Raw genomic sequence first — 24,889 nt, forward strand, 5'->3', positions numbered from 1 at the left:
AGCAAAACAAAAATTCTAATTTTTGGTGAGGCTGAATTCAGTGCATTGAGGCAGACATTGCCCACAGCAAACTTTCTGTTAATGGATAAAATGATGTAGAGATGCTGGCGTCAGACAGACAGCCTCAACCGGGATCTTGGATTCATGTCACACTACCTGTGACCCCCACGACTTGCCTGGGTTTGCAAAATCTCACTTACTGTCCTGTCTGGAGACAATACACATTTCTTTACCCTGTGCTTAATGCTCTCTCCACTCACATTGTCTTTACAGGTAATCAGGTCTTACAGGTACAGACTCGCATTCCAACCATTATCTTGTGACTTGAGTTTGTGTCTATATATGCCCGGTTTGTGAACACAACTCCTCACTCGCCTGAAGGAGTGGCACTCTGAAAGCTTGTGTAACCAAATAAACCTGTTGGGCTTTAACCTGGTGTTATGAGATTACGTACAATGGGTAAAATGACAGATCAGTGCTTTTAATCAAAATAATTACAATGCACAATCAATTTATATCACTAAGACAGCAAGAGTTCTATGTGATGAATAGAAAGCCTTTCATGACTAAAAAAAAAACAGAAAACTAATAACAAAGCACTTAAAATGCAAAAAAAGACAAAGCACAGACCGTGACAAATGTGAAATGTAGAAAGAGCAGCAAAGGATGAAGTGAGAGTGGGATTTACAAAAAGTGAGTACGAAAGAAAACTTCCAAAGGATATGATTTTACATTCATATTGAGGGGAAAAAAGGTGGTCAGGAGCAATGTGGCCCCTTGAGAATGGACAACAGTGACATTATCAATTGTTGAATCTTTATAGAAGGAGGCCATTCAGTCCATCAAGTCTGCACCAACTACAATCCCACCCAGGCCCTATTCCTGTAACCCTCATTTGTCCTGCTAATACCCCTGACACTAAGGGGAAATTTAGAACAGCCAATCAGCAGATCTTAGGACTGTGGGGGGAAACCAGAGTACCCAGAGGAAACCCATGCAGACACAGGGAGGACATACAAACTCCACACAGACCTGCAACCCAAGCTGGGAATTGAACCCAGGTCCCCAGCACTGTGAAGCAGCAGTGCTAACCACTGTGCCACCCTATGAATGAAATGGGGAAATGGTGGGTGTGTTGAATAATTATTGTGCCACTATTCGCAGTAGAGGAAGAGGTTAGCTTGTCAGATGCCATCGCTATTTCTTGGCCATTTGGCTAAGATGAAGTGTAGGATGATGTGTGAGATCAGGTGTATGCCTTTTATCATCAGCTTGGATCTTGTCTATCTCTTCTGTGGGACCACGATTTGGGTTCAATTTGAATTGGTTTTTGGAGCAAGCAAGGAGATGGATTAAAGGCTTGCACTAGACACTACAAAGGAACATAAGAATTAGGAGTGTGAGTAGACAATCCAGTCCTTCAAGCCTGCTCCATCATTCTATACGATCACGGCTGATCTTCATCTCATCCTAACTCCACTTCCCTGCCTTTTTTTATCCTGCTTTGATCAAAGATTTACCTATCTCTTTCTTGAATCCATTGATTGATTCAGCTTCGACTGCACTTTGGGACAGTGAGTTCCATAGATTCACAACTCTCTTTGAGAAGTAGCTTATCCTTATCTGACTTGATACTCCCTCTATTACTCTACAACAATATCCTCTTGTCCTAGATTGTTCTAGAAGGGGGAACATTTGGTTAACATTTATTTTATCAATCCCATTGAGTAATTTTATATACCTCAACCAAATCCCCCCTCATTCTTCTGTACTCCAGCAAGTACAAGCCCGAGCTACTCAGCCACTCCTCATACAACAGTCCCTTCAAACCTGAAATCAATCGAGTGAACCTCTTCTGAACCACCTTCCTCAAAGAAAGTGATCAAAACTGAACACAGTACTTCAAGTGTGGTCTCACCAAGGTCTTATAACTTTGATCAACACTTCTTTACTTTTATAATCTAGACCCATTTCAACAGATGCCAAGGTTCCATTTGCCTTCCCTATAACATTCTGCACCTGAATACACACTTTAAGACTCATGCACAAGGGCACCCAGATTCCTCTGCACAGACATCTTTTGAATCTGTTTCCCATTTAAATAGTAATTTGCTCTTTTATTTTTCTGGCCAAAATAGATAATCTCATTATTTATTCATATTAAATTCCATCTGCCAGATTCTGGCCCATTCCCCCAGCCTGTCAATATCCATTTGTAAACTTTTTCTCTCACCACAGACTGCTTTCCCACCTATTTTCATGTTGTCAGCAAATTTCACTATGTTACACACCATTTCTGCTTGTAGATTGTTAATAGATTGTAAGTAGCTGTGCTCCAAGAACTGAACCCTGTAGGACCCCACTAGTTACAGATAGCCAACTGGAGGAGGACCCATTTATCACAACGCTCTGCTTTCTATCAGTCAGCCAATCCTCAATCCAAGCCAATACTCTACCCCCAGACCCTTGGGATCTAACCTTCTGGATCAGTCTCTTATATGGCACATTATCAAATGCCTTCTGGAAGTCCAGATAGATCACATCCACAGGATCCCGTTACCTATCACTCTCTGCATTGGCTTTATAACTCTGAGAAAGGAATAACACTTTTAAAATTCCTTTGATTTGGGAACCACTTCTGTTGTTTGTAAAATTGTGCAGCTACTTCATTATTTGAGAAATGAGACAGAGCAATTATACAATAATTAGTCCTGATCTTAGGGAAATTACACAAGTTTAGAATTAAGGATAGGTTGACTGAAAACTTAAAAATTTTCAACAGACCTGGGCATGGCAGTATAAATTTGTAAAGGATCGGTCATGCCTGACAGATCTGATAAAAGGAGTAACTGAAGTATTGGACAGGGGACTGTCTATAGATATTATTTATATGAATTTTCCCAGAAGACATTTGATAAAGGCCCTCATAGGTGACTGGAGCTTAAGTTGCAGACGCTGGAATTGAACAAAAGTTACTGCTCTGGTTAGGAGATTGGCTGACATGGCAGGAGATGAGAGTCAGGATATTAGGCAGATACTCTAAATGACAGGATGTGACTAATGGAGTCCTATATGGCGGTGCGTTAGGGCTGTTTATCAAATTTATTAATGACTTAGATGATAGGCTAGAAAGTCACTTAGCCAAGTTTGCTGATGACACAAAGGTGGGCAGCAGTGTAAAAAGTGTAAATGGAAGCATTAAACTGCAGAGTTAGAAAGCCTGAATGAATGGCAAAACTGAAGCAAATGGATTTAATGCAAGCAAATGAGAAGTCGTATACTTGGGATCTAGGAAGGATAGAACAGGGCACTTTCTAAATGGTGAGAAGTTAGAAGGGAGTGGAAATCAAATAGTCTTGAGGGGCGCTGAAGCAGAGGGCAGAATTTTCTTTCTGCCCTGAGTGCTGGCTGAGATGAGAGAACCGGAAAGCATCTCCCCAATTACATAGCTGGCTTTTCTCACCAGATCATCCAGCATTTTCTGCAGAAAAAAAATCTGCAGACCATGTCCTTTGCCATCACACAGGCAGGGCACGCTTCAGACCCGATCTCCAATAATAAAAAACTATCCCCATCCCTCGTGGACAAAGGGAAACACCCGCCGCCCCCCCCAATACCGCCATTTGGGTGGTTAGTGAATGATTTGTGTGGAAGAAATTCAAAATGGAAATGGATTTTCTTATCCAACAAAAATTCAGAACAGATCAGGTCAATAGAAAGAAGCTATTTTTGGCTGGCTGGTGGGTCTAAGACGAAGGACATAATCTGATATATTAGGGCTAGACTTTTCAGTCCAAAGTACAGAAACACTTCCCCCACAAAGTGTGATAAAAGTTTGGAATTCTCTTCTGCAAACTATTAATTGTTAATTTTAAGTCTGTGTTTGCTGGTGCAGTGAGCAACCCGCCCAGGTAATAACATTAAAGGGTTTCCCCGCCACATTACCCCCTCTGCCCCTCCAACACTGAAGTCACTTGAGCAAAGTTTACAACTGCTTTTTAAGGCAGCACAGTAGTTAGCACTGCTGTCTCACAGCAGGACCCAGGTTCAATTCCAATTTTGGGTGACCGTGTGGAGTTTGCACGTTCTCCCAGTGTCTGCGTGGGTTTCCTCCAGGTGCTTCAGTTTTCTCCACACAGTGTAAAGGTGTGTGGGTTAGGTGGACTGATGATCCTAAACTGCCCCTTTGTGTCATGGGGTTTTAGTAGGGTAAATATGTGGTTATGGGGATAGGGCCTGGATGGGACTGTTGTCGTAAAAACTTGAAGAGCTGAATGGCCTCTTTCTGCACTGTAGGGATTCTATTCTATTACCTACAGTATTAGGGGAAATGGGACTAAATGAGTATTGGCGTTAAATCAGAGATCAGACATCATCTCACTGACTGACAGAACTGGCTTGAAGGATTAAATGGGTGACTCCTGTCCCAATGCTCAAATTCTGTAAAGGATATTATAAATGAAGTTGATGGTGGAAGCTACTAATGTAAGATGTATTGGGACTATCAGAAGGTCTCCAACAAATAATCCACATGAATGGCTAACAATGAAGTTAAAATCAATAAGAATCCAGGGTCGAATGTAAAACTGCTGAATAAGAAACAGATACGACAAACGAGAAGCAGAGTAGCAGACTGAGTGAAGTACAACTGGGCAGCAATGAAGGATCGGAATCCTGTCATTTCATATCTGCAAAAATGACTTGGATTCAGAATTGCTTGTTAAATTCCCAGACCACAGCAAAGTGAAGTGTGTAGTTCGAATAACAGATACGTTTTGCAAAAGGATTCCAAACTGGGGGATGAAAAATAAACGGAACTTAATATTGACAACGCACAACCCACTGACAGAAAGAATGAACATCGCAGGTATATGTGAAAGGAATGGAATTAGCATGGGGAAAGTTTGTAAAGGACATGGGAATCACCGCAAACACATCATTTTGTGCTGGACAATGTGGAGAAGCAATTTAAAATGGAAATAGAAACTTGGATTTTTTAATGTCCAGCAATGTGATTGTGGTCAGCCAGTTCCTAGGTTTGGCACATGCAGTACAGAGGGTGCCCTGACATCATTTTCTACAACTATTCCCTTTCCCCCAATTTGAAAAAGTCATGATTACACGTAAAGCTTATTCCGAGCTTGGCTGGGAATAGGGAAATCCAGCTTTTAAAAGAGCTGAAGTTAACTATCAAAAGCGGGTAGGGCAGAAGTATGCTGTCATTTTTTTCATATGGCACATTGGATATCTGTGGGGAACACTGAGCTTCCAGAGCTGGAGGTCCGACCACATCAGATGGATCACAGGTAGCTGGACCTGCAGACCACTCACTATTGCTTCAAGGTGCATCAAAGCATGTCACGTATCGAGTTCATCCAGCCACCCAGCTCCCTGACATGTGACTACAGATGAGGGCATCTACTGGTGCAAGGTATTGACAAATACGCTCCTCATTGTTACCCACATTTCTTTTGGTGCTGGACAAGTTGTGGGACCTACGCTTCCAAGTGGAACAGCCACACAACACTGACGCCGTTATTTCCAGTGTCGCTGATCATACTTTCAAATCCAAACGTACACATGTCTCCCTCGCTGTGGACACATTCGTTAAGGTGTAAGGGCAGACGTTTTTTTTCTGAATAAGATTAATGCTAACCAGTCTCCCATCCATTGATTCTGTCTATATTTTCCGCTGTCTCGGCAAAGCAGCAAGCATAATTAAGAATCCCACACACCCGCAACATTCTGTCTTCCACTTTCTTCCTTTGAGAAAAAAGTCACATACCAACTGACTCAAAAACAGCTTCTTCCCTGCTGCATTCAGACTTTTGAATGGACTTTCCTTGCATTGTTGGTCTTTCTCGTCACCCTACTATGACTGTAACACCACATTCTGCACTCTCTCTTTTCCTGTTTTGTCTGTATAGCGTGCAAGAAACAATACTTTTCAAATCAAAAATCAACAAGGTTGCTAGACAAAGACAAAGGGCTATTGATGGTGAGAATGCAGATCACATTTTTTGATCTGGGGTAATTAATCTAATTTCAGTGCAGGGGAATGCAGGGAGGGAGAAGGACCTCTTTGTGGGCCTGTTCCTAGGCCTAGCCAAGATGGCTACTAATAGGTCAGGGTAGCAGGCAGTCAGGGGTCATCTATCCTGACTCTCTGCCCTCTTCCATGGCTATGTTCACTGCTGCACGTCCATGGAAAATGAGCACATCAAGTTTTTCCACGCCCAGTGGGCATCAGGGGAACTAGGGTTCATAAGCAATCCCCTCAATCACATTTTGATTTGATGTTTTAAGTTTCCTTTGAGATTCTGTTTACTTTGAAGCATTATCCTTTAAAGGGACAGCATTTTTAACTTATCCCACAGTCTGATGATTTTGTTTATTTGGTTAATGCAAAGCAGCATAGACATTAGCCATTGCTATTCAGCAGCACTGGATGTTATCACTGTGTCTTTACTGATTGACAGTTCTATAGTTAGAAGCTGCCCAAACCCTGGAATAAATATGACAGCTGTTAGCTCCAGTGTAAGAACATTGTTTTAATGAAGACAGAACCGCTCATGTAGAAACTAGGAGTAGGCCATTCAGCCCTTCAAGCCTGCTCCACCATTCATTATGATTATGGTTCATCATCCAACTCAGAAGGCTGATCGTGCCACCCCACCACCACCCCCACACAGATATCCTTTGATCCTTGTACCTTACTCCTCCTTGAAAAAAGGTTCATAACTAAGCCACATAGAGTCAGAGTCAAACAGTGCAGAAAAAGACCTGGGCCCATTGAGTTTACTAATCCCATTTTCCTGCACTTGTCCCATTTCATATTCATCATATTTCAATGCTCATCCAAATACTTTTTAAAAGGTGAAGGTTTCCAGCCTCCACTACCTTCGCAGAGGGTGCATTCCATATTCTCACCACCCTCTGAGTGGACATTTGTTTTCACAAATCCCCTGTGAATCTCCTGCCCCTTACCCTAAAACTTTGCCCCTCATAATTGACTTCTTAGCCGAGGGGAACAGCAGTTTCCTCTTCACTCTGTCCATACCCCTCAAATGCTCATATACCTCAATCACGTCCCCCTCAGCCTCTTCTGCTCTAGGGAAAACAAGCTTGTGCAATCTTTTCTGAAAGCTCAAATCCCAGGCAACATTCTGGTGAATATTCTCTGTGCCTCCTTCACTGCAATCACATCCTTCCTATAATGAGGTAACCAGGACTACACACAGTGCTCCAGCTGTGGCCTAGCCAACATTCTGTACAGCCCCAAAATAACCTCTTTGATCTTACACTCTATGCCACAACTGATAAAAGCAAATGTCCCATATATCTTCTTAACTGCCCTATTTGTCTGCTCTGCTGTCTTCAGGGATCTGTGAATAAGTAGCCCAAGATCCATCTGTTCTTCTGAGCTGCCATTAAGTACTCCCTTGTCTTGTTACTTCTTCCGAGATGCATGACCTCACACTTATCAGGGTTAAATACCATCAGCCACTATTCTACCCATCAGACCAACTCATCTAGGGAGGTACTATACAATAAATGGCAGAACCATTAGGAGTATAGACACAGAGGGATCTGGGTATGCAAGCCCACAGATCCTTAAAGGTGGTAACACAGGTGAAAAAGGTATATGGCATGCTTGCCTTTGTTGGACTGGGCATAGAGTATAAAAGTTGGCATATGAAGTTGCAGTTATATTGAATGTTGGTTAGGCCACATTTGGAATACTGCGTCCAGTTCTGGCCGCCACACTATCAGAAGGGTGTGGAGGCTTTGGAGAGAGTACAGAAAAGGTTTACCAGGATGTTGCCTGGTATGGAGGGGCTTAGCTTTGAGGAGAGATTGAGTAAACTGGGGTTGTTCTCCCTGGAAAGATGGAGGTTGAGGGGCAATCTAATAGAAGTTTATTAAATTATGAAGAGCATAGATAGGGTGAACGGTTGGAATACATCCCCACATATCGATTGAACTTTGCCCCCCTTACTTTGAACTTATGACTCCTTGTGTTTGTCATTTCCCAACCTAGGAAAAGCGGTTGGAAGCTTTTCCCAGGTCGGAATTGACAAACACAAGGGGTCACAAATTCAAGGTAAGGGGGGGCAAGGTTCAATTGATATGTGGGGAATGTATTTTACACAGAGGATGGTGGGAGTCTGGAATGCACTATCAAGCAAGGTGATTGAGGCAGACATGCCAGGATCATTTAAGACTTACCTAGATAGCCACATGAGCAGACCGAGAATAGAGGGATACAAACGGATGGCCTAGTTAGGAACACATGATCAGTGCAGGCTTGGAGGGCCGAAAGGCCTTTTCCTGTGCTGTGTTGTTCTTTGTATATCTTCCTGCAACCTAGGACCTTCTTTACTATTAATCACCTCAATCTTGGGTGTCATCTACAAACTTGCTTATTATTCTTCCCACATTTTGACCTATATCATTTATTTATATAACAAACAATAAAGGACCCAGCACTGAACCTTGTGGTATGAATACCAGCCTCCAGTCACACAATCAGATTTCAACCACCACCATGTGTTCTATCACTAAGCTAGTTTCTCAAACATCTTGCCAAGTTTCACTGAATTCCATTTGCTTCACCCATCTCAATCAGTTTCCCATTTGGGACCTTGTCAAAGGCTTTGCTAAAATCCATACATCAACTTAAGGGAGGCAGTGGTGTCGTGGTAATGTCATTGAAACAATAATCCAGAGACCCAGGATACCGTTCTGGGGACCCAAGTTTGAATCCCACCATGGCAGATGTTGAAATTTAAATTCAATAAAAATCTGGAATTAAAAATCAAATGATGACCATGAAAGTATTGTTGATTGTTTATATAAATCCATCTGGTTCGTAAAAGGTCTTTTACCAAAGGAAATCTGCCATCTTTACCTGGTCAGGCCTTCATGTGACTCCAGGTCCTCTGCAATGTGGTTGACTAACTGCCCTCAGGGATGGGCAATAAATGCTGGCCCAGCCAGCAATGCCCACATCCCATTAATGAATATATTAAAAAACATTGCACTTCCCTCATCCATGCACACCATCACTTTTTCAAGCAATTTTATAAAGTTTGTTTAACAAACTCATGCTGACTATCCCTAATTAACAAGTAGAGATCCTTCAGAATTTTCTCCAGTAGTTTCCCTACTGCTGATGTGGGACTTATTAGAGTGTAATTTCCTGGTTCACCTCTATCACCCTTCTTGAAAAGTGGAACCACATTAGCTGAATCCAGTACTCTGACATTTCCCCCCCAGGAAATAAAGGAACTAAGAAAATGAAAGAGAATACTAAGGAAATAAAGGAGTAAGAAATTAAAAACCAATGCATACAGAGTGGCCAAAATTAGTGGGGAACTAGAAGATTGGGAAAGCTTTAAAAAACCACAAAAAACTACTAAGAAAGCGATAAAGAAAGGGAAGCTAGATTATGGAAGTAAACTAGCACAAAATATAAAAACTGATAGTAAAAGTTTTTACAAATATATAAAATGGAAAAGAGTGGCTAAAGTAAATGTTGGACCCTTAGAAGATGAAAAGGGGAATTTAATAAATGGGAAATGATGAAATGGCCGAGGCCTTAAACAAGTTTTTTGTGTCGGTCTTCACAGTGGAGGACACAAATAGCATATCTATAATTGATGGACATGGGACTGTAGGGGGTGAGGACCTTAAAACGATCACTATTACTAAAGAGGTAGTGCTGGGTAGATTAATGGAACTAAAGGTAGACAAGTCCCCAGGTCTGGATGGAATGCATCCCAGGGTACTAAAAGAAACGGCAGAAGTAATAACAGATGTGTTAGTTGTAATTTATCAAAATTCACTGGACTCTGGAAAACAGCTAATGTAACGCCACTGTTTAAAAAAGGAGGTAGACAAAAGGTGGGTAACTACAGGCCAGTTAGCTTAACGTCCGTAGTCGGGAAAATGCTGGAATCTATCGTTTGGAAAGAAATAGAAGGACACCTGGAAGAGAATGGTTCACTCAAGCAGACTCAGCATGGATTCATGAATGGAAAGTCATGTTTGACTAATTTACTGGAATTTTATGAAGATATAATGAGTGCGGTTGACAGAGGGGAACCGATGGATGTGGTATATTTAGATTTCCAGAAGGCATTCGATAAGGTGCCTCACAAAAGGTTGCTGCATAAGTTAAAAGGTACATGAAGTTGGGGGTAAAGTGTTAGCGTGGATTGAGGATTGGCTATCTAACAGAAAGCAGAGAGTCGGAATAAATGGGTGCTTTTCCGGTTAGCAATCTGTGACTAGTCGCGTGCCGCGCCGCAGGGATCGGTGCTGGGGCCTCAACTGTTTACCATATACATAGACGATTTGGAGGAGGGGATTGAATGTAGGGTAACAAAGTTTGCGGATGACACAAAGATGAATGGGAAAGCAAATTGTGTGGAGGACACAAAGTCTGCAGAGAGATTTGGATAGGCTGAGCGAGTAGGCGAGGATTTGGCAGATGGAGTATAACGTTGGTAAGTGTGAGGTTATCCACTTTGGAAGGAATAATAGTAAAATGGACTATTATTTAAGCAGTGAAAAATTACAACATGCTACTGTACAGAGGGATCTGGAGGTCCTTCTGCGTGAATCACAAAAACTCAGTCTGCAGATGCAGCAGGTGATCAAGAAGGCAAATGGAATGTTGGCCTTTATCGCGAGGGGGATAGAATATAAAAGCAGGGAGGTCTTGCTGCAACTGTTCAGGGCACTGGTGAGGCCACAATTCAAGTACTGTGTACAATTTTGGTCCTCTTATTTGCGAAAGGATATATTGGCTTTGGAGGGAGTACAGAGAAGGTTCACCAGGTTGATTCCGGAGATGAGGAGGTTAGCTTATGAGGAGAGATTGAGTAGACTGGGCCTGTACTCGTTAGAGTTTAGAAAGTTGAGGGGAGATCTTATAGAGACATATAAGATAATGAAGGGGCTAGACAGGGTAGAAGCAGCGAGGTTATTTCCACTTAGAATGGAAACAAGAACTAGGGGGCACAGCCTCAAAATACAGGGGAGTCAATTTAGAACAAAGTTGAGGATGAACTTCTTCTCCCAGAGGGTGGTGAACCTTTGGAATTCTGCCCATTGAAGCAGTGGAGGCTACCGCGTTAGATGTGTTTAAGTCACAGGTAGATAGATTTTTGACCAATAAGAGAATTAAGGGTTATGGTAATCGGGCGAGTAAGTGGAACTGATCCACTTCAGATCAGCCATGATCTTATTAAATGGCGGGGCAGGATGGTCTACTCCTGCTCCTATGTAGCCAGAGGGGAATTAAACATTTGCCCAAGCCCCGGCGATTTCCTGTCTCACTTTTCACAGCAACCTGGGATGCAATTCATCCAGGCCTAGGGATTGGCCATTTTTTTTAAGACCAAAGTCTCCAATACTTCCTCACTTCCTGTGTCAAATCGTTCAAGGTCTGCACTGCCCCTTTTTTCTGAATTCTGTACTTATGTTCTCCATTTCCTGGGTGAAGACCGATGAGAGATTCATTTAACACCCTTCCAAGTGTCCTGTGTCTTCACACACAGATTGCCCCCTTGGTCGTTCCCTGGTTAACCTCTTCCCCTTAATGTATTTACAGATTAGGATTCTCTGTAATCTTGTTTGCAAGTTCATTTTCATGCCCCCTTTTTGCTCTTTAATTGCTTTATTGAGTTTGCTCTTGCTCTCCCTATATTCCTCTGGGGCTGCAGTTGAATTGTTCCTTTGCTAAAAGTGCTACTCTCTTTCCTTATCCAGTCCTGAATTGTTCAAGACATCCAGGGTTCCCCGAATGTTTTGTTCCTACATTTCCCCCTTTAGGGGGCATGTTGGACCTGTACTCTCTCCGGTTCCATTTCAAATGCCCCCACTGCTTCATTGTAGACTTTCCACAAGGAGCTGTTCCCAGTGAACTCTGGCCAGGTGCTGCCTTATTTTAATTAAATCTGCCTTCCCCCAATCCAAAGCCATCTTTTGCAGGCCATCTTGCCCCTAGTCCCATACCACAATGTGGCCATTGCTAAAGTTCTTCCTCACTGCCACATTGAACACTTGTCCTGCTTTCTGCTTTGTTCCCCAGAACCAGACCCAACACTGCCCCATTCCTTGTCAGGATGCCTTGTCCTTGTATGATAAATTAAATGTGATCTTCTCTATATCCCCTCTTACTTTGATCCCAGTGACTGATAACATAAAAAGTAAAGGTTGCTGAGATGAGATAATAAGTAGCTCTTTGACAGGACAGACCTCCATTTCCACTGGTCAAAGTACTTCATGTTCAAATACAGAAGTGAGCAATAAAGTTTGATGAGGGATACAAAACTCCAATGAGTCAGAATTTTAGTTATTATCAAGATAGGGTACCATAAACGCATCTGGAAAGGCGCTGCTCACAATTCTTTACAAGCAAATTTATAGGCATAGGACTGTGTGTCCAACTCTGAATGTAGCCTGAAGGTGAATGTTTTGGAACAATTGTAAGTAGTCAATTCTCATGCATATTAATGTCGCAAGTGCAGGAAGCTGGAGACGGATTTTATGGCTTTGCTCATCCTGAACTGTAAAGTCCCGCCAGAGGTCAATGGACCTTTCCACTGTCCATCCCTTGCCACTCTGATTCCCATGGTTAGCAGGGCGGTAAAATTCTGGTCGTGTGGTGAAATTGTCATCTTGCCCCAGCTGCGAGGTGAGACGGGATGTGTTTGAAGAGTAAAAATGGGATATATGAAAAGAGAGGGGGGGGTGGTTTAGGACACCTGAGAGAAGAATTAGAATGGGACACATAAGGAGAATAGAACTTGAGGAAAACGAGAAAGGGATATGCAAGAGGAGAGTTACATTAGGCTGTGTGAGGTAGAACGAGACATGTGAGAAAAGAGATAGATTGGGGCATATTTAAGAATAGATGGAATGGATTCAGTGGAAAAACAATAATACTTCCTCGCAAAGAAGTGTGTGTGTGTCTGCGTGCGTGTGCCTGCGTGTGTGCGCCTGCGTGTGTGCGCCTGCGTGCGTGTCTGCGTGTCTGCAGCAAAAACTGGAACATACTGCCTGGGTATGTCCTGTATACAGGAAACAGGACAAGTCCAACCCAGCCAATTACCACCCCATCAGTCTGCTACTGATCATCAGTAAAGTGATAGAAGGGGTCATCAACTGTGCTATCAAGTGGCACTAACTTAGCAATAACCTACTCATGGGCATTCAGTTTGGGTTTCGCCAGGGTCACTCAGCTCCCAACCTCATTACAGCCTTGATGCAAACATGGACAAAAGACCTGAAATCCAGAAGTGAGGTAAGAGTTCTGCTCTTGGCAACAAGACAGCATTTGACCAAGTGTGATGTCAAGGAGCCCTAACAAAATTGGGAGTCAGTGGGTATCAGGGAAAAACTGCTGGTTAGAGTCATACCCGGTACAAAGGAAGATGGTTGAGATTGTTGGAGGTCAATCATCTCAGTTCCAGAATATCACTGCAGGAGTTCTTCAGGGTAGTGTCCTCATCCTAACCATCCTCAGCTGTTTCATCAATCCATCATAAGGTCAGAAGTGGGGATATTTGCTGATGACTCCACAATGTTCAGCACCATTCAAGGTCACAGTGATTGATAGGTACTGGCCATCAATGGAGCAAGATGTGAGCTCCTCACTGATGAGGGCAAGATGGCTATGATCATCTCCTTGAAGAGTCACAGCCTCCTTCGGCACTGGTTTACCGTCACGGTCAGTTAGCATCATCTGTTCTGGTAGATTCTATCGTCTGGTTAGTACCTTCTCCGTTGTGGATTGTGCCTCACTACTGTGCCCTCCTTTATTTATTATTTCATAGAATGTGGGCGTCACTGGCAAGGCCAATATTTATTGCCCATCCATAACTGTGCTTGAACTGAGTGGCTTACTAGACCATTTCAGGAAGCAAAGAGGGCATCCACATAAGAGTCATCCACGTTGCTGCGAGTCTGTAGTCACATGTAGGCCAGACCCAGCTCCCAACACCCTCGCGCAGGGGTTTAGCTGGGGCCTTCTATTAAGATGTTAACAAGTTCAATTGGTCTCTGTGTGTGGGTCTATGCCATTGGAACCATCAATCAGGGGACAGAGAGACATTTTGTCCTGGAGAAGCAGAGGCAGTGTTAGGCGATGGGTGAGGGGATTTGGAAACATTTTGTGGATCCACATAACCCTTCAGAGTAATTGTCAGCTTCCTGGTTTACAGTTGTAGGGCTTCTCCCTGCTGGGAACAGGTTAACGGCCACCATCTTGGTTCAGATCTTAGATGGGGAAGATTTAATCAAACTTCACATCAAGATTCAATTGTCACTGGCTTTGTCAGGGCCTGAGTATCATCAACCTTTGAATGTGGAAGGAGAAATATTTGCCTGTTCAAAAAGATTTCAAACATAACACAAGAAATAGGAGGAGTAGGCCATCTAGCCCTTCGAGCCTGCCCCGCCATTCAATAAGATCATGGCTGATCTGAAGTGGATCAGTTCCACTTCCCCGCTCTCTCCCCATAACCCCTAATTCCCTTGTCTATCAAAAACCTATCTACCCGTGTCTTAAATATATCTAGCGAGGCAGCCTCCACCACTTCAACGGGCAGAGAATTCCAGAGATTCACCACCCTTTGAGTGAAGACGTTCCTCTTCAACTCCGTTCTAAACCGCCCCCCCTCTTATCTTGAGGCAGTGTCCTCTAGTCCTGTTGTCCTTTGAGCAGGAAGAATCTCTCTACCTCGACCCTATCCATCCCTTTCATTATCTTATACGTCTCTAAAAGATCCCCCCTCATCCTTCTAAACTCCACCGAATACAGACCCAGTCTATTTAGTCTCTCTTCATAGTCCAACCCCCTCATCTCCGGTATCAGCCTAATGAACCTCCTCTGCACTCCCTCCAAGGCCAAAATATCCTTGCGCAAGTGCGGCGACCAAAACTGCACACAGTACTCCAGCTGCGGCCTCACCAGTGCCCTGTACAGTTGCAGCAAGACCTCCCTGGTTTTATATTCTATCCCCCTCGCTATAAAGGCCAACATTCCATTCACCTTCTTGATCACCTGCTGCACCTGCAGACTGGGTTTTTGCGACTCTTGCACAAGGACCCCCAGGTCCCTCTGCACCATAGCATGCTGCAGCTTTTCACCCTTTAAATAGTAATCCCTCCTACTAACCATTCCTGCCAAAGTGGATAACCTCACACTTGCTAACATTGGGCGAGGACCTGACAGATGGAGTACACTCGCTCAGCCTATCCAGATCCCTCTGCAGACTTTCCACACCCTTCGCACAATTTGCTTTTCCACTTATCTTTGTGTCATCAGCAAATTTCGTCACTCTACACTCAGCCCCCTCCTCCAGATCATCTATATAAATGGTAAATAGCTGAGGCCCCAGCACCGATCCCTGCGGCACTCCACTAGTCACCAACCGCCAATCAGAACAGCACCCATTGATACCAACTCTCTGCCTCCTATTTGACAACCAATCCTCTATCCACGCTAACACCTGACCCCCAACTCCATGCCCCCTAACCTTCTGAAGCAACCTTTTGTGCGGCACCTTATCAAACGCCTTCTGAAAAATCGAGAGAAACACCACATCCACCGGTTCCCCTCTGTCTACCGCACTAGTCACATCCTCATAGAAATTCAATAAATTCGTCAAACACGACTTCCCCTTAACGAATCCGTGCTGCGTCTGCTCTATCAAACAATTCTTCTCAAGGTGCCTCGCTATTTCTTCTTTGGTGATGGATTCAAGCATTATATACAATTGCATCATTCAACATCAGAGAGAGTGGTAAAGCACCAGGATACACAAGCCAAAGTGAGAGTTTTCCAATGCATTAAGTGTCTAAAGAGCTTTAGCCAGTTACACAACCCGACAATAAACATGGTCAGCCAGTCTGAAAGCTGCACTCTGAAACTATCTGCAAGTCATTAAGCAGAAAAGCTATTTAACCTCTTTCAGTTTCAAAGTTCATCTAAGAAGCAATCTCCTTGAAACCTCACAACCTGCTGTAAATCTTTCATTTTATAAAAGGTCCTCACTTCAACTTTAAATGATCAAAACCATAGGCTTGCCATGAGAGAGACTGGAAATCAGAGACTGAATTAACTATAATCTGTGAAGGTGTGCTACATTTATCTCTATCTAATCTTTGTGGGTACATGTCTTGTCCGTGTGCACACACACATGCAGGTATGTCAGACCGAGTGTATGATGGTGTATTAATTCAGGGTAAATATGCAAGACTAATATGGTTCTTTATTTTAACACACAAAAGCCTGCTGCTGAATTAATTTATTTAAAAAAAAAACACACCTCTTTACTGATTATGAGCAGTAAGAGATCAATTCCATTCTGCTAGTGATATATAGGCCAGGAACCAGCTCTGGGAAATAGAGATGCCTGTTGTATCTGCAGCAGTGTGACCAAAAATGTTTGATTCCTGACAACAATCTATGGACAATGAAGTGATCCAGAGGTGAAGTTCCATGCCATACTGACAATACTAACTGCAAAGGTATGTAATGAGAAGGAGGAGACTTGAGGCATTGCTTACTAGTCATTTTTAAAATATTTTGAGACTTACATCCACAATTCATCAGCATACAAATTCTTTGCAAAAAAAATCTATTCTTAGTTACAGTACACAAAGAAGGGTCAGGTGACCAAACCCTGGCCTAGTCTACTATCCGGGGAGAGAGAGAGACCAAATAAGTTTGTCCCAAGTTTGAAATAGTGACCTCTAACAACAGTTCTGGAGCGGCTGGAGCTTTACTAGATTAAGCAAGGCTATAAAAGGAGGTTTACTCAGTCTGACTAAACCCTGGAGATAAACACCACAGCCAGATTTCATCTTAAGAATCTATAACAATTTATCAGTTAGTGCTGTCAGGAGAAACAGCGAGCAAGAGATAACAAGCCGCTGATTTGATTTTAAGTAAGGGTCAGAGTGAAAACCTACAGTCCAATAACAGGAATACTCAACTTAGACTTTCACATTTAAGCATGTCATCAAAAGTTGTCAACTTTGTCAGGACAATGAATGCAGAAGGAACAGGGTGTTCCAAAACATGCACAGTTCCAAAAACCTAGGAGGCATGTAATGAGCAAAGCCTTACATTGTTCCATTTTAAAAAAAGATGTAATGTATTTACAAAGTAAATCTTCCCTCTTTCACATGGTTTCTCTATGCCACAGATAACACCCTCATATCACTCAGTCCAGCTGCTAGGAAATCAGGTTTTTCCATCTCTCCCTGCCATTCTTTTCTGCTGGAAAGTATCACACCCATCCTCCACCTTCTCCAGTGACAACATTGACATTGGCAACTCAGCTCAGAAAACTAAAATCCTTCCAGCCAGAGCAAACTATTATCGCACCAAAGAGTTGGATTGAAATCCATGCCCCAGAGGTGAACTTTAATATTTTTAAACTTATACGTTTCCAAAACCAATGCTGCAAGTGAAAGCTACCTGAGAGAAATCAACTCTAATAGCAAAGGGGAGGAGAGATCACACGAAGGAGACAGGAAAGGTAGGTGTTGTAAATACTGGACGCCATGAACTCAGTCTTTTTGTTTCCTGTACCCAATATGTTTGAATCAGAATATAGACACAGTTGTTTCTCAATCATTGTCCTGGACAGCAATCTGCCCTTCTGCGGCATCACAAAATGGGAGTTACACAGCTGCAAATTATCAATAAAAGCTTCTATTGTCTGCAATGTTATTTGTGCTGGGAGTGGACCCGCTTCAGTTACAGCAGATTGATCACATCCGAAACAACAACTAAATAAACTCCTCTACTCACCTGTACCGGAGGAAAATCCAGGACAATTGAAATTGTAATTCTTTATCTCATTGTACCATCTCTCAGACACTTCTTTACCTGCAGGAAGGAATAAAGCAAAAATATTTTATTGCTTTTCAATTGTGTCCTAGGGACGGCCTTTTAGAGAACATTGAGACGCAAGTTTCATTTCCAGTTTGTACAAATGGACAGAATACACCAGGTTTTACAATACTTTTCTTTTTCTAGATACATTGTCAGACTTTTATTGAGAAACAGTAAGGTTGCCCAGGATTTGGATCTGTTGGCAATGCTGTGGGGGGGAAGACTTCCAGATCCTGAGTCCTTCCTCTATTTAAGTATCTGCGAAGTGTCCACAGCTCCATGAAAATTCAGGCCATTAACTCTGTTTTTATTTCCACAGGCAATGCCAGACCTGTAAAGTACTTACAGCATTTTCTATTTTGATTTTGGAAATGTAGGGTTGGCTTTACCAGCACTGACTATAAGAAACAGAGATTTATTGTGTTACTATCAGAATTGCAAATTGTTATCAAATGGATTAAAAATTTCAACAATATGCATTTAGCATTTACTTTGTGAGATTTACCAATCTCACAAAAGTAAGACTAGGCAAAGAATATTAATTACTCAGGATCAAAATACAGACATTGCAGCTACTAGTACAAAGAGAGTAATTGGGATTTTTTAAAAAAAGCTGGGGGGGGGGGGGGGGGGTGAAAAAAGACTGCTATAGAAAAGGTTACTTTAGTCAGGTTGTGAAAAAAGTATCAGGAAGGAATATGACAAGCAAAATAACTCAAAAATGAAATGGAGTAAATAAATCAGCAAGGTTTGCAGCACAGGAGGCCACTTGGCCCATCATGTCTACAGTGGCTGAAAAACAAGCCACCCAGCCTAATTCCACTTCCAGCATTTAGTCTGTACTCAGTAGTCCTGCAGGTTACAATCTACAAGATGCATTTCCAGACACATTTTAAATGAGTTGAAGGTTTCTGCCTTAACTACCTTTGCAGGCAGCGAATTCCAGACCCCTACCACCCTTGGGTAAAAAGAAACGTTCCTCATCTCTCCTCTAATCTTTCTACCAGTTTCTTTGAATCTGTGCCCCCTAATCACTGACCTCTCTGCTACTGTAAATAAGCCCTTCCCACTCACTTTCACCAGGCCTCTCACAATTTTACATCTCCTCTGTTCCAAGGAGAGCATCACAGAAAGAAATCTCACCCCAGCTTAAAGTCCAACAAATTTATTTGTAGCAAACACCCCAAGCTTTCAGAACTGGCTGTTCCTTTGTCAGGTGGGTGGGAGTTCTGATCACAAACAGGGCACACAGACACAAACTCAATTTACATGCATAATGATTGGAATGTGAGTCTTTACAGCTGATCAATTCTTAAAGGTACAGACAATGTGAGTGGAGAGAGCTTTAAGCACAGGTTAAAAGGATGTGCATTGTTTCCAGACAGGAAAGTTAGTGAGATTTGGCAAGTCCAGGCAAGTTGTGGGAGTTACAGATAGTGTGACATGAACCCAAGATCCCGGCTGAGGCCGTCCTCATGTGTGCAGAACTTGGCTATTAGTCTCTGCACTGTGTGTCATGAAGGCTGCCTTGGAGAACACTTACCTGAAGATCAGAGGCCGAACACCCTTGACCGCTGAAGTGTTCTCTAACAGGTAGAGAACAGTCTTACCTGGTGATTGTCAAGTGGTGTTCATTCATCCGTTGTCGTAACATCTGCATGATCTCCCCAAATGTATCAAGCCTCGGGACATCCTTTCCTGCAGTGTATCAGGTAGGCAACGTTGGCCGAGTTGCAAGAGTATGTACCGTGTACCTGGTGGATGGTGTCCTCATGTGAGATGATGGCATCCGTGTCGATGATCTGGCACGTCTTACAGAGGTTGCTGTGGCAGGGTTGTGTGGCGTCGTGGTCACTGTTCTTCTGAAGGCTGGGTACAATGGTGTGTTTGGGGTTAAGTGGTTGTTTGAAGGCAAGAAATGGGTGTGTGGGGATGGCCTTGGCGAGTTGTTCATCTTCATCAATGATATGTTGAAGGCTCCGGAGAAGATGTTATAGCCTCTCTGCTCTGGGAACGTACTGGATGACGAAGGGTACTCTGTCCACCATGTCCGTGTTTGCCATCTGAGGAGGTCGGTGTGGTTTTTCGCTGTGGCGCGTCGGAACTGTCGATCAATGAGTAGAGCGTCATATCCTGTTCTTTTGAGGGCACCTTTCAGCGTCTGGAGGTGTCTGTTGCGATTCTCCTCATCCTGTATATACAGAAGGCTTGTCCGTAGAAGATGGCTTCTTTAACGTGTTCAGGTTGGAAGCTGGAGAAGTGGAGCATCGTGAGGTTATCCATGGGTTTGCGGTACAGTGAGGTACTGAGATGACCGTCCTTAATGGAGATGTGTATGTATCCAAGAATGTAACCAATTCCAGACAGTAGTCCATAGTGAAGATGACACACACAACCCTGCCACAGCAACCTACCTACTAATCCCTCTAACCTATGCATCCCTGGACACTAAGGGGCAATTTCTTAGCATGGCCAATCAACCTAACCCGCACATCTTTGGACTGTGGGAGGAAACCAGAGTACCCGGAGGAAACCCACACAGACACGAGGAAAACACGCAAACTCCACACAGACAGTGACCCAAGCCAGGAATCGAACCCTGGACCCGTGAAGCAGCAGTGCTAACCACTGTGCTACCGTGCCGCCCTTCTGTGAGATGTGCCGGATCATCGACACGGATGCCATCATCTCACATGAGAACACCATCCACCAGGTACATGGTACATTCTCTTGCAACTCAGCCAACATTGTCTACCTGATATGCTGCAGGAACAGAAATGCAGGAGTGCCCCAGGGATCTGTTCTGGGACCCTTGCTGTTTGTCATTTTCATAAATGACCTGGATGAGGAAGTGGAGGGATGGGTAAGTAAGTTCACTGATGACACGAAGGTCGGTGGTGTTGTGGATGGTCTGGAAGGATGTCAAAAGTTGCAGCAGGACATAGATAGGATGCAGGACTGGGCGGAGAAGTGGCAGATGGACTTCAACGCGGATAAATGTGTAGTCATCCATTTTGGCAGAACCAACGGGATGAACGAGTACACCATCAAGGGCAGGAGTCTTAGTAGTGTTGAAGAGCAGAAGGATCTTGGGGTCCGGGTCCACAGGACTCTTAAATCGGCCTCGCAGGTGGAGGAGGTGGTCAAGAAGGCGTATGGTGTACTGGCCTTCATTAATCGAGGGATTGAGTTTAGGAATCGGGAGGTAATGCTGCAACTTTGTAAGACCCTTGTCAGGCCTCATTTGGAGTACTGTGCGCAGTTCTGGTCGCCTCACTATAGGAAGGACGTAGAAGCTATTGAAAGGGTACAGAGGAGATTTACAAGGATGTTGCCTGGACTGGGAGGCATGCCTTATGAAGTTAGGTTGAGGGAGCTGGGACTCTTTTCCCTGGAGAGACGAAGGTTGAGAGGCGACCTGATAGAAGTTTATAAAATGTTGAGAGGAATAGATAGGGTGGATTCTCAGAGGCTATTTCCCCAGGTTGAAATGGTCGCTATGAGAGGACACAGATTTAAGGTGCGGGGAGGAAAGTACAGAAGTGATGTTAGGAGTAAGTTTTTCACTCAGAGGGTGGTGAGTGAATGGAATCGGCTGCCGTCAGTGGTGGTGGAGGCGAACTCGCTGGGGTCTTTTAAAAGACTTCTGGATGAGTATATGGGGTTTAATGGGATTGGGGGTTATAGATAGGTCTATAGATTGGTAGGTGTTGATGTGATTGGCGCAACTCATGGGCCGAAGGGCCTGTTTGTGCTGTAGTGTTCTATGTTCTATGAAAGGATGTCCCGAGGCATGGTACATTGGGGAGACCATGCAGACACTACAACAGTGGATGAAGGAACACCACTCGACAATCACCAGGCAAGAGTGTTCGCTTCCTGTTGGGGAAATACTTCAGCGATCACAGGTATTTGGCCTCTAATCTTCGGGTAAGCGTTTTCCAAGGCGACCTTCACAACACACGACAGCGCAGAGTCGCTGAGCAGAGACTGATAGCCAAGTTCCACACACATGAGGACAGTCTCAACCAGGATCTTGGGTTCATGTCACACTATCTGTGACCCCCACAACTCGCCTGGACTTGCAAAATCTCACTAACTTTCCTGTCTGGAAAAAATACACATCTCTTTAACCTGTGTTTAACGCTCTCTCCACTCACATTGTCTGTACCTTTAAGAATTGATTAGCTGTAAAGACTTACATTCCAATCATTATGCACGTAAATTGAGTTTGTGTCTTTGTGCCCTGTTTGTGATCAGAACTCCCCACTCACCTGACAAAGGAACAGCCAGTTCTGAAAGCTTGGGGCATTTGCTACAAATAAACTTGTTGGGCTTGAAGCTGGTGTTGTGAGATTTCTCTCTGTTTTACCCCAGTCCAAAGCCGACATCTCCACACCAAGCAGAGCAACCCCATCTTTCCTCACAGCTGCGATTTTCCAATCCTGGTAACATCCTGTATCATGTTAATTAATTATCTTTGCAACAGAACAACATGACAACTTCAACCCTTCCAACTTTCAGATATTACTTAAATTTAGATACTTGAGTGTGCTAATAACAAGTGGGTTCATGAAGCAAACGGACATGTTGTTGAAGGTGAAAAGAGCAGAGAAATATAGCATTAAGTAAATCAGCAGGACTGGAATCAGTAACTCAACATACGGAAGATTTCAAGTGGAAATCACATCCTACTATTTCAGGACAGCTAAAACGATAACTGGCATTTTATAGCACCATTAACACCGTAAAATAGCATAAGGAACATTATTTTTAAAAACTGGACACCAAGCCACATTAGTAGATATTAGGACAGATAATCAAAAGCGTGGTCACAGAGTTAAGTTTTAAAGGAACATTTTAAAGGACAAAGAGGAAAAGACAGCAGCCTAGGGAGTGAATTCCAGAACTGAAGGTGCAGCAGCCAGTGCTGGAGCAATTCGAATCAGACATGCACAAGAGACCAGGAGAGGATCGTAGGGCTGGAGGAGTACACAGATAGGAAGGGACGAGGCCATGAAAGGATTTAAACAAGAACAAAGAACAGCACAGCACTGGAACAGGCCCTTCGGCCCACCAAGCCTACACCAACACATGGTGCCTATCTAAACCATGATCTTTAACCTCTTCATGGTCCATATCCCTGTATTTCCTGACTATTCCTGTATCTGTCAACATGCCTCTTAAACATTGCTATTATATCTGCTTCTACCACCACCTCTGGCAGCACATTCCACTTGACCTCTCTGTAAAAAAAAACTTCCCCTCACATCTCCTTTAAACTTTCAGTATATGTCACCTAGTAATTGACATTTCTACCATGGGAAAAAGACTCCATTACATCCAGGCCTCCCATAATTTTGTAAATTTCTATCAGGTGGCCCCTCAGCCTCTAATGTTCAAATGAAAACAAACCAAGTTTGTCCAATCTCTCCTCATAGCTAATATCCTCCAAACCAGGTAACATCCCAGTAAACCATTTCTGTACTCTCTCCAAAGCCTCCATACCCTTCTGGTAATGTGGTGACCAAAACTGTACACAATATTCCAAATGTGACCTAACTAAACTTCTATACAGATGCAACATAACATGCTATTTTTTTTTTACACTCTGTGCTGCAAATGATGAAGGCAAACATGCTATATGCCTTCTTAACCATCTTATCCATTTTGTATTGCCACTTTCAGGGAACTGTGAACTTGTACACCTAGATCCCTCTGTATGTTAATGCTTCTTATGCCATTTATGTATACCTCCCTCCTGCATTAGACCTTCCAAAATGCATCACTTACATTTGTCCAGATTAAATACCATCTGCCATTTCTCCACCTATGCCTCAAGCTATCTATATCTTGCTGTATCCTCTGGCAATCCCCCTCACTATCCCCCGCTCCCTCAATTTTCGTGTTGTGCACAAACTTACTAATCAGACTACTTACATTCTCCTCCATCCAAATCATTTATATACAATACAAACCAGGATCCCAACACTAATCCCTGCAGAACACCACTTGTCATAGATCTTCGGTCAGAAAAACACCCTTCTACCACTACTCTGTCTTCTATGACCAAGCCAGTTCTGTATCCATCTTATCAGCTCACCTTGAATCTCATTGTGACCACCTTCTGTATCAGCCTGCCATGAAGGACCTTGTCAAAGATGACAACATCCACTGCCCTGTCTTCAATCATTTTTTTCACTTCATCAAAAAAACTTAAATCGAGTTTGTGAGTCGCAACCTCCCCCACATAAATCCACGCTGCCTCTCGCTAATAAGTTCATATTTTCCCAAGTGTCTGTAAATCCTATCTCTAAGAATCCTCTCCAATAATTTCCCTATTTGACGCAGGACTCACTGGCCTAAAATTTCCCAGATTATCCCTGTTCCAAAGGAAAGAACAACATCCTTTGGGACCCCTCCTTTGACTAACAGGATGCAACAATTTCACACAAAACCCCAGCAATTTCCTCCCTTGCCTCTCTCTCCAGTCCTCTGGACCCCTCCTATGACTCAAGAGGAAACAAAGATTTTGTATAAGGCCCCAGCAATTTCCTCCCTCAATATTCTGGGATAAATCCCATCAGGTTCTGGGGACTTGCTTACCTTATTGCTTTTCAAAACAACAACATCTTTTTCATAATCAACTTGCCCTAGAATATTAACATACCTCTCTCTAGACTCACCATCCATCATGTCCTTCTTCTCTGTGAATACCAAAGCAAAGTATCCATTAAGGACCTCACCCACTTCCTCCAGCTCCATACATAGTTGAGTGGACCTACCATTTCCCTCCCAACTCCTTGTTTAAGTTCTTTCCTGCCTTCTTTATATTTTTTGAAAGCTCTGTTTCCTAAACCTTTCATATGCCTCCTTTTTCCTCTTCAACTAAGCTCAGAATTTCTCTTGTCATCCAAGGTTCCTGAATCTTGTCATCCTTGTTCTTCATTTTCACAGGAACATGCTGGT

The 24,889-nt window shown here is 43.2% G+C and overlaps 1 protein-coding gene across 1 annotated transcript in view; it reads right to left on the bottom strand.

Moving 5' to 3' along the window:
* Positions 1 to 24,889, bottom strand: part of glipr2l (GLI pathogenesis-related 2, like) — a 45,614-nt gene that overhangs the window by 15,111 nt on the left and 5,614 nt on the right. Inside the window, exon 4 of the mRNA XM_080208583.1 lies at positions 17,837 to 17,914. Within this exon, the coding sequence (XP_080064709.1) occupies positions 17,837 to 17,914 (78 nt within the window). The remainder of the gene's footprint in view (positions 1 to 17,836; positions 17,915 to 24,889) is intronic.

Source organism: Carcharhinus amblyrhynchos, chromosome 2 (genome assembly GCF_965287045.1).
Source record: "Carcharhinus amblyrhynchos chromosome 2, sCarAmb.v2.hapA, whole genome shotgun sequence".
NCBI classification, from domain to species: domain Eukaryota; kingdom Metazoa; phylum Chordata; class Chondrichthyes; order Carcharhiniformes; family Carcharhinidae; genus Carcharhinus; species Carcharhinus amblyrhynchos.